Source organism: Aquarana catesbeiana, linkage group LG13 (assembly GCF_042186555.1).
Source record: "Aquarana catesbeiana isolate 2022-GZ linkage group LG13, ASM4218655v1, whole genome shotgun sequence".
Lineage (NCBI taxonomy): Eukaryota > Metazoa > Chordata > Amphibia > Anura > Ranidae > Aquarana > Aquarana catesbeiana.
In genome coordinates, this window is record NC_133336.1 from 230,566,826 (window position 1) to 230,584,934 (window position 18,109).

General features: G+C 44.1%; 1 protein-coding gene across 1 annotated transcript in view; it reads right to left on the reverse strand.

Moving 5' to 3' along the window:
- The window catches only part of LOC141116699 (low affinity immunoglobulin gamma Fc region receptor III-like), a 43,433-nt gene extending 27,836 nt beyond the window's left edge, over positions 1-15,597 (reverse strand). The window contains exon 1 of the mRNA XM_073609091.1: positions 15,519-15,597. Within this exon, the coding sequence (XP_073465192.1) occupies positions 15,519-15,597 (79 nt within the window). The remainder of the gene's footprint in view (positions 1-15,518) is intronic.
- Between the last annotated feature and the right edge of the window lie 2,512 nt (positions 15,598-18,109).

Genomic DNA, 18,109 nt, shown 5'->3' on the forward strand with positions numbered 1-18,109 from the left:
CTCGGGCTCTAATCATGTAATTCTAAAAAAAAACAAAAAAAAAAACGATTGGAATCCTGTACCCTGTATGGATGGGCCGCCACTGCTAGAAACTCAGCCTGCTCTGGGTTAGGAGGTGACGTCACATCTGGTTGAACACATGATGAGTCTCTGGAGAGGACGGCAGAGCGGTTTCTTTACACACATAGAGGATGATTGGGCCGGTTGAGCTGACTGTGGATGCATACAGGCCAATCGAGCTGATGCTGGTCTGGTCACTTTTAAATGTAAGCGCATCAAACTGGATGTGTTTTTAATGGAAACATTTTTAATAAAAGTACTGCACAATCATTTCATAATTTGTTTTTCGGGGTATTTGGCAATACATATTGGATGTGAGAAATTATGTGTTGAAAGTGTGTGTGGAGATCGTACTAGATGGAGTATTTATCCTATTTGTTCCCGTGGGCATGATTGGCTGTATTGGTCTTTATGACCATAGGAATCTGGTGATCTCTTCTACTACACATGGTGGAGCACCATTTGTTTGAGGGTGGAAACGTTTTTCATACCCAATACATACTCTGCGGTGGATGGGATTAAGGGACTCATTGGAGTAACACAAGAATTGCACAGAAGAACTTTATGTGTTTTTTTAACTTCCCTTATTTTCATTTTCATTTTCATTATAAAGAAATTTAAAAAAATCAAATTTTTCAGCATGAAAATTGTATTGTTATAACATGGACACAGGGATTGAAGTGTTTTGGGCATTTTTGTGTGTGTTTAACATTTCACATTGTTGGAGAAAATTTATATTTTTTTACATTTGGTTCAGTGTTGCCAACCCCCTGAAGTGAAATTTACTGGCAGGATGACAAAATTTACAAACGGCACCACTTTTTTACTGGCAAAAATCATGAAAATTACTGGCAGATCTGCATTTTTTACTGGCGCTGCAAAAAAGTACCTAAAGTTACTATTTTCAGTGCTAAACAGTACAAGGATACATATTTGAACTATAAACATATAGCTAGTGCTATTAGCAATGTGTTTAAGCTAAACAAAAGTTAAAAAACATATTTCTCCATTGACATGAAGGTCAGGTTACTATAACCCAGCTAGCACTAGGTTCCCTCCTTACATCAGAGTCTGCAGGGATCCCCCTTACAGTGAAAGGGAACTCTTATGTAAAGGGGAACGCTGCAGATCATGATCTAAGGGGGAACTCAGATGTAGAGGGGAGGCTCTGGTGACCAGAGACCACCTTATATCAGATTCCACTGTGTTCACTTTACATCAGAGTTCCCAATTACATCAGGGTCTGCAGATTGAGTTCCCCTTTGCACTGTAAGGGGCAATCCTGCAGACTTTGATGTAAAGGGGAATGCCAGGAACTCTGCTGTGGTGGGCACTCTGGTGACCAGAGGCCACCTTCCGCAGAGTGAATACACTAAGGTAAGGGGAGTTACTAATTTAGGGGGAAACCTTTATATCAGTGCCCCTTACATTATTGTATTCACTCCCCCTTACATCAGCAACCCCCCTAGACTGGCCTGGCGGTGCTGTCACTGACCTCCTCTCAGGTGCATCGTGCAGGGCTCAGTCAGATGGCTCCAGCTTGGTGGTTCTGGTTTTCCTATGGTCTCCTCTCCACAGTCCACACACGTCTGCCTTCTCCCGTGACCCCATGATCCCGGCGGCGCTCCCACTCTTGACTCCTTTCCCGACTCCCCCTCAGAGACTGCAGACATGATGTAGGAATAAGTCAGAGGCTGCGGACAGGAGATGGTCAGAGGCTGCGGGCAGGAGATGGTCAGAGGCTGTGGGCACAGGAGATGGTCAGAGGCTGCGGGCACAGGAGATGGTCAGAGGCTGCGGGCACAGGAGATGGTCAGAGGCTGCGGGCACAGGAGATGGTCAGAGGCTGCGGGCACAGGAGATGGTCAGAGGCTGCGGGCACAGGAGATGGTCAGAGGCTGCGGGCACAGGAGATGGTCAGAGACTGCGGGCACAGGAGATGGTCAGAGACTGCGGGCACAGGAGATGGTCAGAGACTGCGGGCACAGGAGATGGTCAGAGACTGCGGGCACAGGAGATGGTCAGAGACTGCGGGCACAGGAGATGGTCAGAGACTGCGGGCACAGGAGATGGTCAGAGACTGCGGGCACAGGAGATGGTCAGAGACTGCGGGCACAGGAGATGGTCAGAGGCTGCGGGCACAGGAGATGGTCAGAGGCTGCGGGCACAGGAGATGGTCAGAGGCTGCGGGCACAGGAGATGGTCAGAGGCTGCGGGCACAGGAGATGGTCAGAGCAAAGGCTGTGGGCACAGGAGATGGTCAGAGCAGAGGCTGTGGGCACAGGAGATGGTCAGAGCAGAGGCTGTGGGCACAGGAGATGGTCAGAGCAGAGGCTGTGGGCACAGGAGATGGTCAGAGGCTGTGGGCACAGGAGATGGTCAGAGGCTGCGAGCACAGGAGATGGTCAGAGGCTGCGAGCACAGGAGATGGTCAGAGGCTGCGAGCACAGGAGATGGTCAGAGGCTGCGGGCACAGGAGATGGTCAGAGGCTGCGGGCACAGGAGATGGTCAGAGGCTGCGGGCACAGGAGATGGTCAGAGACTGCGGGCACAGGAGATGGTCAGAGACTGCGGGCACAGGAGATGGTCAGAGACTGCGGGCACAGGAGATGGTCAGAGGCTGCGGGCACAGGAGATGGTCAGAGGCTGCGGGGCGGGCACAGGAGATGGTCAGAGGCTGCGAGCACAGGAGATGGTCAGAGGCTGTGGGCACAGGAGATGGTCAGAGCAGAGGCTGTGGGCACAGGAGATGGTCAGAGCAGAGGCTGTGGGCACAGGAGATCATGGTCAGAGCAGAGGCTGCGAGCACAGGAGATGGTCAGAGGCTTTTACTTCTGTCACTCACTCACTCACTGACGTCCTGCCGTGGCCGGGCCCGGTAACATGGCTCCTCCTGCTCCCCCCCGCTGAACCGCCGAGAACTGAAGAACGAGCGGCGGCCGGCGGCTTCTGTTCAAAAATGGCGCCAGGCGGCGTCATTACATTACTGCGCATGCGCCGGCCTGCCGAGCTCGTACGATATTTCCCGAGTCCTGCAGGCTTCGGAACGGCGCATGCGCAGTTGCATGGCCGGCCCGCAGCCATATTTTTTACGGGCACCGGCTGCCCCTAACGGGCATTCACGGGCGCCCCGAAAATGGGGTGCTTTTTACGGGCTGCCCGTAAATTAACGGGCGGTTGGCAACACTGATTTGGTTGATCCAACTAAAGTAGATGTTTAGCACAAATATTGAAAATGTTATGATTTTTTTGGCCTTAAAGGGATTAGTTCCTTACTTTACCTATTTACTCTAACCATGAATAATGTGCCGAAAAATATTGATCTCACCCCAGTGTGCATGGCGATATGTAATGACTGTAGTGCAATTTACATTTCCATGTGTAGGTGCCCCCAATAGATACCTTTATGTTTGCATGTGTGTAGTGGTGGAGGTTTTTTTGTAGGGGTTGTAGGTGCCCGATTTAATTTTGAAACCATTGTCACTGAGATAGCAAGTGAGGGGATACCTAAAATTTTGAGCAGAAAGAGAGGATTTTTTTAAAAAGGCTACTTTCTGGTGACAACCATCTAAACAAGAATTCCTCTACTGGGGGAGATTTCCTCTCACTTCCTGTTATGTCTACGGGACAAGGAGAAAAATCTCTCCAGTGAGACACAGATGGCAGGAAAAAGATAGAGATTTAAACCCTTCCCTACCTATCTAAAAAAAAAAAAAAAAGGTTATGGCTTCAGATTTACTTGATTGTGTTACTTCCTTTATAAAATTCTAGAGGAAAAAAACGAAATATATCATTCTAAATGCTGGATGGATCATTAACATTGTTGCCTTTTTCTGGTCTATTTTGGTCTTGTTCACACATATCTGAAAGCTGACAACTCCCTTTCTCTTAAAGTGGAAATAAAGTGTTTTAAACACACCTTTCTAGAAGGAAGGCTTTTAAGGTAGAACAGACTCTGTGGGGTTGATTTATTAAAACTGGAGAGTGCAAAATCTGCTGCAGTTGTGCCTAGTAGCCAATCAGCTTTTAACTTCGGCTTGTTCAATTAAGCTTTGACAAAAAAAGGGGGGCGTGGCCAGATGGGGAAGAGAGCAGTCGCATAGACACACAGCTTCGGCTCTCGACGACCATCCTGCACTTATCCTTGGTCCTAAATCCTTGTGAAAGGTATCATTCTGTTCCCCACGGCTGTGGGCACCCACCAGACTGGCAGACATGGTGAAATACAGGCTGCCGTGGCCCTCACACACGGCGGGACAACTGGTGTGGTTCCGGAGGCAAAATGGCGTGAGACACATGCAGGGTACTCAAACACGCTGCCGCCCTCCTCCTCAGCCATCCAGTACTCTGTAACAGGGGTGAGTGCATCAATTCCTGCTATATTCCTCACACATACCGAACCCCTGCAGGCACAAGAATCACAGCAATCTGCTGAGTTTAGCCAGGCTATGGATTCTCCCCCTGCTGAGCCTACATTACCTACTATTATGCTGGCTATCCAGGATTGCAAGGCCTCCCTCTCCACTCAAATAGCTTCTATCCGTATGGACTTTTCTTTATTGAAACAAGATGTCCAGAACCTCATGGACTGCACAGGAGATGCTGAGGAACAGATCAGTACATTAGAAGATACTGTGCACCCCATGTCTGTTACCATACGTGATACTACAAGCGAGATGGCGGCACTGCGTGCCAAAATCGATGATTTGGAAAATCGCTCTCGCAGGAACAATCTCAGATTTGTGGGATTTCCGGAATGCATGGAAGGTTCCCATCCTGAAAAGTTTCTTTATTCATGGCTGCGGGTCATTTTTGGTAAAGACGCACCCTCATTCTCACATGTTATAGAGCGTGCGCACCGCACTCCTCCTCGTCCTCCTCCAGTGGGTTCCCCACCACGTTCCATCATTGCACGCATCCTCAATTTTCAAGATAAAGTGGCCATCCTACGCCTGGCACGAGAAAAAGGCCCGCTCACATTTAATGGCAATAATATTTCTGTTTATCCAGACTTTTCTGCTGAAGTTCAACGCCAGCGGATCTCCTTCTCAGCAGTGAAGTCTAGATTGCGCACGGAAGGCCTCTCCTACGCCATGCTCTTCCCTGCCAAATTGCGCATTATTCATGATGGTAAAGCCCATTTCTATACCAACCCCATGAGGCCATGAAGTGGCTGAATGATCACTATGGTGCAGCACACAGAAGCAGAGGAGACTGAAGTCACCATTATCATGCAAGGAGAGATCTACACCCTGCTACGCAAGCTACAGTGTCAACATTCTGCATGTCTTTTCATTTTCCCCTGACCTTCATCTCTACATTCCACCCTGCATTGGTACGGTTTGCAGCCCATGGTAACCTGCACACTAGAGTAATCATCCGGACAACTTTTTCCACATGAACAAACAGCTCATGTATCCTCCAACAGGACACGTCTATTGGGGGAAATTTTTGTTTTTTTCTTTCCTCGGTCATTAGTTGGGAGCCTCACCAGACCCCACGCTACCCTATTACCAGCTTGTGGCGAGGCCACGGTACAGTTTTTGACTTCCGCAGTTTTCTAATTAGGAAGGACTTTCAGTTTAGGGATCCAAAGCTTGCTATGTTTGGGATGGCTGAGCAGGGTGGGGGGCACAAAAGTTTAAAGGGAGCGGTTGTTGGGTTTTTTTTTCTTTTTTAGTTTTTTCCTTTTTTTTTTCTTTTTATTTCTTTTTCACACCTATACCATTTGCTAACAGAGAGTCATCAAGAGCATACCAGGTCACCACTTATAGTGGTTTATTAATGCCTCTGCTGTCATTTATATGTTTTATTTTTTTTCTAAAACAATTTTTTTTTTTCTGGTCCATACTATCCTACAAGCAGACCCACGCACTTTTTTGTCATGTGCTTGTGTGTGCTTCAGGTGGCGCAGCTTATTCACTTATATGGATACTAATTCAAAGGTTTACTTATGCTTCTTTATTATTACATGTTCCATTATCGCACAATCCCTTAGGATAGTCTCCTGGAACACTAGAGGCCTGAATGCACCTCAGAAAAGATCCTTGTTTTTTTCTGTGTTAAAAAAATGTCACCCTCACATTATTTGCCTCCAGGAGACTCACCTGACGGGTTCTAGGACAAGGGCCCTAAAGCGCCCATGGCTATCTAAGCTATACCATGCTACTCACACTAATTATTCAAGGGGTGTATCTATACTTTTGTCTAAATCCCTTCCAGCTGAGATGCTCAGCGTTAAAACAGACCCAGAGAGGAGGTTACGAATTTCTACTATAACCTTCACGTTGGTGAATATTTATATTCCCCCCCCCATTCTCAGTGGAAGTACTCTCTAAATTATCCCTCCAACTACTAAATAGGCCTCCAGGCCCTTTGCTTTATGTAGGGGATTTTAACGCAGTCTTGGACCCAACAGTGGACCGCCTGGGTGGGGGAGGCAGGTCTTTTCCCTCTTTTGTTGACTGGGCCCAGGTCCATGGTCTGACTGAGGTATGGCGATGGAAACATCCAGATGAACGCCAATTTTCCTGTCATTCGGATTCCTTCCATACTATGTCTAGGCTGGACATGGCATTTGCGCCGTCGGAGACCCGTCCTGTTGTCTCCGCCGTCTCATATCTGCCCAGGGGAGTTTCAGATCATGCCCCTGCCTTATGGCGCCTGAACTCGTACTGGCTGGAAGACGAGATGGTACAGGGTGAGTGTAGGATGAGTATTTCTAATTACTGGAAGCATAATTTAGATAAAGTAGATCCCTCCACGGAGTGGGACGCATTCAAGTCTACATTGAGAGGTACCTTTATGTCTATTACGGGGATTTTATGTAAAAATAATCAGACGCGCACTGAGGAATTAGAAAATGCTATGGTATGTGCGGAATCTGCTTATGCCTCTAACCCTGCCTCTGACACTAGGGAGACATGGTTACAGAGCCGTAGGGAATATGAACTCCGTCTGCTAGATCACACACAAAAACGCATGTTGTATGTTTCCCAAAAGTCATTTGAATATGGTAATAAAGCAGGACGTCTCTTGGCATACCTGACCAGACCTGACCATTCCCCCATTTCTATACCACGTATCCTTACTACTCAAGGTACTATTAGTGACAACCCAGGAGATATCCTAGACTCTTTTCTATGCTTTTACAGAAAGTTGTACACTTCCAGGGTTGACTATGATGACTCCCAGTTGTCTGACTATTTGGCTGACATATCTCTTCCCTCCTTGTCAGATGAGGGACGGGACATGTTGGAGGAGCCTATCACGGTCGAGGAGATTGCTGCAGCGGTCTCCAAAATGCCTGCACATAAGACTCCTGGACCTTATGGTTTCCCGACTGAATGGTATGCTAAGTTCAAGGACCTTCTATCCCCCTTCCTTCTCCGAACCTATAACAAAGCCCTAGAGACTGGGATCCTCCCCCCATCGATGAGGGAAGCTTTGATAGTACTCCTATTAAAGCCCCGAAAGGACCCACTTAACTGTGAATCTTATCGTCCAATTTCTCTCATAAATGTGGACGTTAAGATTCTGGCCAAAATATTAGCAAACCGTCTAAATGCTGTGGTTACATCCTTGGTTAATAGTGACCAGGGTGGATTTATCCCTGGTAGGTCTACAAGAATGAACATTCGCAGACTGTTCCACAACTTGCAATATCCACATGACTGCCCTTCTACACGTGTTATTGTGTCCTTAGACACCTGTAAAGCATTTGACAGTGTGGAATGGCCGTACCTTTTTCAGGTGTTACAGAAGTATGGTTTCGGTCCCCGGGTGGTAGCATGGATAAAACTTCTATACACATCCCCAACGGCTAGGATAAGGGTTAATTCATCTATCACTGATCCCTTTCCAATCACTAGGGGCACTCGACAGGGGTGCCCATTGTCGCCCCTGTTGTTTGCCCTGTCCATGGAGCCGCTTGCAGTTCGCATTCGCTCCTTCCCTACAATTAAAGGACTCCCAATTGCAAATATAGAGGAGCGCATTTCCCTTTATGCAGATGACACACTGGTGTACCTGGCAGATGCAAATGAGTCTCTGCAGGCTTTGCTGGAGGAGGTCAACACCTTTGGGGTCTACTCTGGATTCCGGGTTAATTGGGACAAGTCCAGTCTTTTTCCCTTGGATGTGAATAACCCTCCTCAGGTACACCCGGACTCCAAGCTTCAGGTGGTGTCTTCTTTTAGATATCTTGGAGTGTTGGTTCAGGCTGCCTTATCTCTATATGCCACTAATAATCTTGATCCTTTGCTGACCCGCCTCCAGGAACAAACTAGACAATGGATGGATTTGCCTTTAGACCTCGAGGGGAGGGCCAATATTCTTAAAATGATTAATTTACCCAGATTGCTTTATATCCTTACTAATTCCCCATGTAAAATATCAAAAGCTACTTTCAAACGCATAGATATGATATGTACTACTTTCTTGTGGAAGGGTGGATCCCCCAAAGTGGCACTTGAGACTCTGAGACTACCAGCTCATCTGGCAGGTCTAGCATTCCCTAATTTTTTCCTTTACTATATGGCATCCCAACTGGTGCACATACATGACTGGATGAACCCAGATCCAGCTAATGCCTGTACAGCCACAGAGGGGGCTATCGCATCTTCCCTTGAAACTCTGCATAACATAATATATAGAGGCCAGGTCCCGGACCTCCCTGGAACCTCTCTACTCTCAGTCTCCCTTTCACTGTTTAAATACATTACCACAAAAATATTGAAACATTCCTGGCTGAAATCCCCTAAAAACCCCTTGTGGTTTAATCCCAATCTGCAAGAATTATACTCTTTTCCAGATGCCAACCGCTGGTATTCAAAAGGGGTTAAATATCTGTGTCATTTATATACTACACAGGGCTTTAAAACTTTCTCTCAGTTGAGCAGGGACTTTGACTTACCAAGATCACACTTATTTTATTATTATTATCAACTCAGACATGCCATACATGCTCAATTTGGTACCTTAGATGATATCACTGATCTGCCTCCACTGGAAAGACTACTTAGGCAACCAGAACCCTCTAAATTAGTTTCCACTTACTATGCAGCCTTAATGACTGACTTTAACCCTAGGTTTCACAAAGCACAGGAGAAGTGGGATTCATCGGATATTTCTATGGTAAATGAGGATTGGTCAGAATTTAGCGACACATATAAAACCTCTTTCATTTCCTCCCAAGACCGTATCATACAAGTTCAAATTTTTCATCAGACCCACCTCACCCCGGCCAGACTGTATAAAATGGGTCTCTTACCATCAGCTGTCTGTTTCCGAGGCTGTGGCCAAGAGGCAGACTTCTTACATTGCTTTTGGTCATGCCCGATAATTAGTGACTTCTGGGAGGAAGTGGGTGCCTTTATTTCGACTGTGCTGGGCCTTCCTAACATAATTCACCCTAAGAACTGCCTGTTGGGAGTATTTGGAGATTTACACATATCATCACATTCCAAGAGATTGCTCTGTATACTTTATTTTTATGTTAAAAAATCTATTCTACTGTCCTGAAAAGGTGCACAGACCTCTTTGAAGTCCCTCTGGTTAAAACTTATCAATGACTCCATTCCATTATACAAATTAACCTTTGAAATTCGCAAACAAAATAAAACCTTTCATAAAATTTGGGGTAAATGGTTGGCTAGTCCGCTAACTCTCTCTCAAATTTGAATACAATTGATCATTGATGGGCCGTGCCACATGGACCTTCAATACCAGGTCCTTTAATATGGTTATGTCGTGCAAAGGTGCCTATATCTGATTGTTATTATTACCACTATCTCAGCCCTCTTGAAATGAATTGCCTACGATGATTTGTGTGATCTAATTACAGATTGGATACCACTTTTGTATGCTTAATGGATTAGATACTCGTGTGTGTTTTGTTTTTATATTTTTATTTGTGACTGTTTTGTGTTTGTTGGTTTGTGCTGAACCTAAAATCAATAAAAATATCTTTAAAAAAAAAAAAAAAAAAAAAAAAAGCTTTGACAAAAAAAAAAAAAAAATGGAAGTTGATTGGTTTCTATGCAGAGCTGCACCATATTTTGCACTCTCCAGTTTTAGTAAATGAACCACATTGAGATTGCTAGGTTAGGGAAATGTAGTTATTTTGGCTCCTCTGTAATCTGTGGAGAAGTTGTTGATTGTTTGGGGCTGTTCTGTGTTTCAAAGGCTGCAGGTTTGATTGTTCATCCCTGTATTCTGGAGGATTCTAGAATCAGAGTGAAATGGAAAGTCAAATGAGCAGTCTGAATATTTATTAGGTGGCCGAAGAGCGCACAAATAGTTGGAGGGCCTGGAGCAGCCCTTGTCTAAGCCCTAGTTATTGTCCTGGTTCTAGTCCTGGTTCTAGTCCTGGTTCTAGTCCTGCAGGAGGAGTCCTGAGCCTGAGGGGCTCTTCCCCTTTGGGCAGATTGCTGGAATTTTGCTGCATTTTCTAGAGCTAATCAAGGATCTGGTCTGAAGAGCTCACTGAAGAGTGCTTGGTGCAAGTTGAAAGGGTCTAGCTGTCTTGTGGCATTGTGACAATTAACCTCTCCCTCACTGTAGAGTGTCTGGTGGAGGCAGGAGGGAGGCATCTGGTGATCCTTTCACACTATGAGTACTGATCTAAGCTCAGCTCTTAGTGACTGTATGCTGTATTCCTTTTGGTGAAAGTGCAGTGGTAGCTCTAACCGAGATCTTTTTTTGCTCCTGCAATAAGACTATTGAGAGAGGCTTAGCAAAGTGAAGTGTCCTCCTGCTATCATTCAGTGTTTCTGGAGTATCTCATATCACCTTATTCACAAAAAGACATCTCTAGACTGTTTAATGAGCCAGTGTGAATGAACCATTGCTGTGTGTCTGGATGCTTCTGCACTTGGTAAAGAACCAGTTAAATTACAGTGGCTCCTGTGGGGGTAGTGCTACATGTCTTTTCTTTCATATAAGATTATTTTTGCAATTGTCTTCTGATTGTACGATACACATGTACGCCATCAATAAATTTGTGTAGTTCCGTTCCTTTCCATTTCGTATGAGAATTAATTCGTATTTCGTAATTCGTGTCTGAAATTCAATTTGCATTTGTACGAAATACGAATTTTCGTTAGGTTCGTTGACTTTTCGTAACAATTATGAATGTTCGTTATGATAAATGTATCATTATGAGGGGCTCCCACCATCCCTGTGCTGTGCTGACTTTCTGGGTTTTTAACTTTTAGGTTTGTTAACTTTTCATAACAATTACAAATGTTCGTTGTGATGAATTTATTATGAGGGGCTCCCACCATCCCTGTGCTGACTTTCTGGGTTTTTTAACTTCATTATAACGAATAATCGCAATTAACGAACATTCTTATTTTGTCCGATTCTGAATCTCCCATCGATCACCAGTACCAGTCTCCCACTCCCATATTAAAAAAGGTCATTTTCCCAACCCTCACTCAGCAGCAGAAGAAAACCTCTGATTGGCCAACAAAACACCAGTCATGTTTCCGTTGTAACAGAAATTGAATCCAAAATTCATAAACAAAATGTCATATTTCATACAAAATTCGGAAGCATAGCAATTTGTATTTCGGATCCTCCCGAATGTACGAATTTATGGAAATTCGTCCGAATTTTCGATTTGTACTAAACTAATCACACATGTCTATTGTACGATGAGCCACACATGCTATAGCTGCTGGTAGTGATCAAATGAAAAAAACTTGACAGGCTGGTTGATCGATAGATCAACTTCTGACAACCAGCCTACCCATAAATAGATCAGAATTCATCCAGTTCCTGCTGAACCAGCTGGCTTAACTCATATGCACATGACTGGGAGTTACATCATCCTAGGCAGCTTACCAAGATGGCTGAACCTTAGGGATAACCAGTGAAGATATCTGCTATGGGGAAGGAGCAAAGAGGGAGATCACAGACCAGAAATCGATGGGGGGGGGCTGCCTCGGTAGTATGCCGATCATACTGCCAAAGAAGCCTCTTGCACATTATGGCCAATTCCCACCCACCACAATGTGGTTCAACATTTAGCAAACACCACCCTGGTCTATGTATGTAATAATGATTGGTTTTGATCAAGCAGTACTAGTTGTATCCCCCAAAAAAATTTTGCTAGAAAAAAGGCTTTTTCTTGTCTTTGACTGGAGACAGACACCTTGGCATTAAACATCTACAAACCTAAATAAAGAGACACAAACCACAGAAAGGCTTCTTATAGTTATAGCTAAAGCTCTCACCTATGGATAAGTAAAAATTGTCTAGAAGTACCACAGTTTACTGACAGGACCAACAGGACCAAATACAAAGACACAAGCCACAGGACAACGTCTTGGTAAAAAAGGAAACAAAATTGTGTCAATAAAAAAGCAAACACTTTATAAGATTAGTTCTACTGCTAGTCTAAGCTGGCCTTATATGTTGCAATGATCCCCCACAACTGTGCCCAACTTCCCACATCATTAGGATGTCTTGCTCGTCTAGGTTTCCCATTGACTTCAATGCATTCAAAAATCTAATTCCTTAGAAATTCTATCAAATTTGAAATTTAGCTGTATTTAAGTTCAACCAAAAATAAAATCTCAGTACTATGGACCTTTCCAACAAGCATTTCTGTGATATATTCAAACAAAAGTTTAACTTCAAATGTGTGCAAATTTTGGCTAACCCGCGCTGATTTTGAAAAGACTTTTAGAAAATGGTAATCAATGACCCAAACCCCTTCACATAGATTACTCAGAAAACTTTAGGCTCACATGGATATTTTTTATATTATTAGTGATATTTATGGTATCGGTTTTAGTTCTGTACTCACCAGATTTTCCCATGTTTAAAGCTGAAAATAAAAAATGCACTATTTAGAAAATATTATGTACAGTACATGACATTATGTGTTTCAGTCATTTTCTTCTCTTCCAATTTCAGTGAAAATATATACAATTCTAACAAGAATATTGTTATGATCCCAATTTTCTCAAGTCAAAGGAACATTGGAACTGTCACTCTTTCTTCACAAATACACATGGAAAAATTAAATCATGGTTTGGTGAGGTTGGATTAAGCAATCAGATCTTATGTAGCCACTGCACAATAGTGTAGGCATCAACTGCCCTCATATTCACCCCATAAGCCCCCTTATAACAGTGATTGGACATGTTAGTTTACCCTTCAGATCCTTCCATACTTCCATCATAACCTTCTTACTAAGACTCGTCTTTTATGCATTATGCATTCACCATCCAACCCACCACCATCACTTTTATGAAGCACTTTTTTTTATCATCGACTTCCTCTTCACCCCTATTCAGTTCAAATCAAACAGCTATCAGACTTTGAATTATGTATTCACCTTGTCCCTAAACCAGGCACCCTCATTAAGCTCCCTTGTGAAGGGATCGGACCCCCACCCCTCAAAAGCTGTATAAGCTGAGGGATGGAGAGACTAGACTGGGATCTACTGGGAAAGGGGATATATCTTAATACAATATTTTGATGACATGAGACAAGGGATACTTAGCAGAAGAATGAGGACACATACCCCTGTGAATGGGAGCCTTCCAGTCTGTGTGACAAGATCTCAAACAGAGCTTACAATCAATACTTATAAAGCAGCACTCATCAACAGATACAAACGTAATCAGCGTATCTTATGTGGAGCCTCCAACAGGTTCATAGAAATTAGATGATTTGTGTATTCCACATAATCACAAAGAAAAAGACACTCAACCAATACTCAGATAATATAAAGAATAAAAACCATTCTACTTACACAAGAACACGATGGCGAGGTAGGCAGACATGGCAGCCAGGACCTGAAAGGTGTGACGGTCTTTCTGAGAATCAAATGTTTTTACTGTCTTCTCACTTCCTGAGTGTTATTTATAGACATTTTACAAGAGTTAACAACCAATGCCGTGAAAACGAAGTAGGTGTAATAACTATAGCCAATCAGTTGTCATTTCTGGCTTATTTGATATGACAGTCTAAACAAAACTCATGTTACATTTTAGGGAGGACAATGCTGGCCTTGTACCCAGTAAAGTTGGGCTGAACCCCCCCTTGTTTGGTTCACACCAGAACTCCCGAACAGAGAAAAAGTTCTGACCCAAACAGCAAACCCTATTAAAGTCTATGGGACCCGAACTTGAAAAATCAAAAGTCCCCATTTCGAAAGCTTATATGCATGTAATTGGCCATAAAAAGGGTATGGGGCCCTGGTACTGCCCTGGGGGACATGTATCAATGCTAATTTTAATCAGGAGAAATTATTTTAATGATGCATAAAGTGCAACAATAAAACAAAAAATTACTTTAAATATAGTGCCTGGGGGGTTTCTCCTTAGTCTACCTGTAATAAAGTGTTGCGTCTGTAATGTGTATAGAACCTGCTGTAGCAAAAATTAAATTTATAAAGAAAAAAAATTGCATGAAATGACATTTAAATTGCCAGCAATACAATACAATTGCAGGCAATAGAAAAATTTTAAAAATGTAAAAAAATAACAATTACAATGTCCCCTGCCACCACCGAGCCCGAAAAAGAAAAAAAAATGCTCCACTGTGAACTAAGCCAAACCGCCTGGCTTGCCGTTTGACAGTTCTTATATAGGTAAGGGGCGGGGCCACCTGGTGACATCACCTGTGGCTTCGCCCCCTTGTGACATCACCAACCCAGCATGCTCTGATCCGTGACATCACAAGGGGGCTGTACCATGTGTTTCGGCCTCATCCAGCACCTGCACCAGAGCTTTGTTCGCTGTCACGGCACGACCGATTCGTGCCTCTGTCAGGGAAAACATTTCACTGTTACGTACCGTGCTCCGATTCAAATCCAGGCGCATCCGTGATGCACCAATTCGATCCAGTGTGCACTAATGTTTTTTCTTTTTGCCACATTTCAGTACATGCTCCAGAGTCTGGTTCTCTGTCAGTCGCAGCTGTGGCACGACAGATTCGTGCCTCTGTCATGGTGAAACATTTTCATTCATTTCACTCTAAGACAAACATTTCATTCATTTCGTTGTCACATGCCACGCCCCGATTCAAGTCCAGGGCATCCGTCAGGCATCAATTCATCCCCGCAAGCCCCAGTTGGCATGGTCTCATTGGCACAGTCACGGCACACAGATTCGTGCCTCTATCATGGCATAATCATTTCACTCATTTTATTTAATTTCATGCACCTGTCGATTAAACACGTTACAAGTCACTTTTTCAAGTCAGGTAGTCAAACCCTTCATCGGTTGTCATCTGTCATTTTCCTCCAGGTCAGTCAAGTTAAAAAAAAAAAAAAGCCACACCCCGTCTTCCTTCGAAGTTCAGTCATGGTCCTGATTTATTCATTAAAACCTTGGCCTCGCTACTATTCCCCCTTATAGTCGCACAATCCAATTCATGTTGGTTTCATTTCATACACTTTACAAACCGATTCGTATCAGGATTCATTGTATACAACTTACGAATGATTTGTATTGGTTTAATTTCATACATGCTACAGTTTGATTCAAATCTGGTCGCATCGGTGGCACAGCGATTCATATCGGATCCATATTCATACTCTCCACAGTCCGATTTTATATTGGATTAATTTTCATACACTCTACAATCGGTTTGTATCAGATTAATTTCACACAACCGATTCGTATCAGGATTCATTTCATACACTTAACAACCGTTTCATATCGGATTAAATTTCATACACATTCAAGCACAACTTCTTGCAATCATTGCAAGCACGCATCGAATCACAACTTCTTCCAATCATTGCAAGCACACATCCAAGCACAACTTCCCGTAATCGTTGCAAGCACGCATCCAAGCATAAACTTCTTGCATTCGTTGCAAGCACACATCCAAACATAACTTCTTGCAATCGTTGCAAGCACACATCCAAGCATAACTTCTTGCAATCGTTGCAAGCACACATCCAAGCATAACTTCTTGCAATCGTTGCAAGCACATCCAAGCACAATTTCTTGCAATCATTGCAAACACGCATCCAATCATAAACTTCTTGTAAACACTGCAGGCATGCATTCAAGCATAACTTCTTGCAATTGTTAAAAGTACGCATCCAATTACAACTTCTGCAATCGTTGCAAGCACACATCCAAGCATAATGCCCTGTACACACGATCGGACATTGATCGGACATTCCGACAACAAAATCCATGGATTTTTTCAGACGGATGTTGGCTCAAACTTGTTTTGCATACATACGGTCTCACAAAGTTGTCGGAAAATCTGATCGTTCTGAACGCGGTGACGTAAAACATGTACGTCGGGACTATAAATGGGGCAGTAGCCAATAGCTTTCGACTCTAAATTTATTCTGAGCATGCGTGGCACTTTGTGTATCAGAATTGTCCACATACGGTCAGAATTTACGTAAACGGATTTTGTTGTCGGAAAATCTTATAGCCTGCTCTCAAACTTTGTGTGACGGAAATTCCAATGGAAAAAGTCCGATGGAGCCCACACCCAGTCGGAATTTCCGACAACAAGCTCCGATCGCACATATTCCGTCGGAAAGTCCGACCGTGTGTACAGGGCATTACTCTTGCAGTCTTTGCAAGCACATGCAGTAATACGAACTTCTCACAGTCACTACAAACACATCTCCAGCGACATAAACTCCCTTGCATTCGTTGCAAGCACACATTTAAGCACAACTCTTACAATCATTACAAGACACGCATCTTAGCATAACTTCTTGCAAACATTGCAAGCATGCATCCAAGCATAACTTCTTGCAATCGTTGCAAGCACACATCTAAGCGTAATTTCTTGCAATCGTTGCAAGCACGCATCCAAACATAACGGACAATACGGACTTCTCTCAGTCACTGCAAATACATCTCCATTGACATAAACCCCCTTGCAAGCACGTATTTAAGCATAACTCTTGCAATCATTGCAAGGCTCGCATCTTAGCATGACTCCTTGCAATCATTGCAAACACATTCCCAGTGGCACATAATCAGCCACACATCATTCTTCAGTGGCACTTAATTGGCCACTTGCCTCCAGTGGCATCTTCATACGAGCCACTCACCATTTTCTGTATCATTTCTCGTTTAGGTCAGTTGAGTTCAGGTTCCATCCCGCACCAGGTATCGTATTGCCACACGCAGCTGGCTCCTTCTCATAACACTATCAGGCTATACCTAGCCAGCATCCAGCATTTCCTGTCCTTACAGGACCCCAGAGAGCCGTCTGTGTTTACGGCCCATATAGTAAGATTCCTTCTACGTGGCATCCAGAAGCATCAGCCCATAGCTAATGGAAAACGCTTGTCACAACTGCTATCTTTAGGGACATATCAAAATCCTCACACGTTCCGCAGTCTAGTCATCCAAGCAGCCATCTACCTGGCCCTCTACGGTTTTCTACGGCCTAACAAATTCACTTTTAGTGGCACTGGCAGCCAGGTACTGTGTAGACACCACTTGACTTGCTGATAAAAGCATTACGTCCTTCAGCTTGCGGCCTCCAAAACTCAATAATCCGGAACCGAGGTCTACAATAACCTCTTTCGAACTAACAACTCCACGCAGGCCAGCCTCCCCCTTGACAAGCTGACCCGCATCAGGCCAGTTCCCCAAGACTTCACCCATACACGGGAGTGTACTAAGAAGCAGCTTCAGTCTTTCTTGGGAATGCTCAATTTTGCAATAACGTGTAATTCCGCAGGGTCGATCATCTGTGTCATGCTTCCTGGTCTTCCTCTCCCAGACACAGGACCCCTTTCAGATCCTTAATTTAGATGCCGCGGTGGTAGCGGACCTATCAATGTTAGAAGGTTCCGTACTACGTGGATCGGTATATCAATGTTTATACCATTTTGTCGCCCCTATCACCCCAGGTAGTGACAGATGCTGCAGCCTCCACAGGCTTCGCTGCAATTTTTGACCACCATTAGTTTACAGGAACATGGCCTCCAGAGATACTCCTAAACCCAACGTTTACTTGGACTTCCTCCCTCTTCAAGCTATACCCGGTCGTGGCAGCCGCTCAACTCTAGGGTCATATCTGAACAGGACAGGCCGTG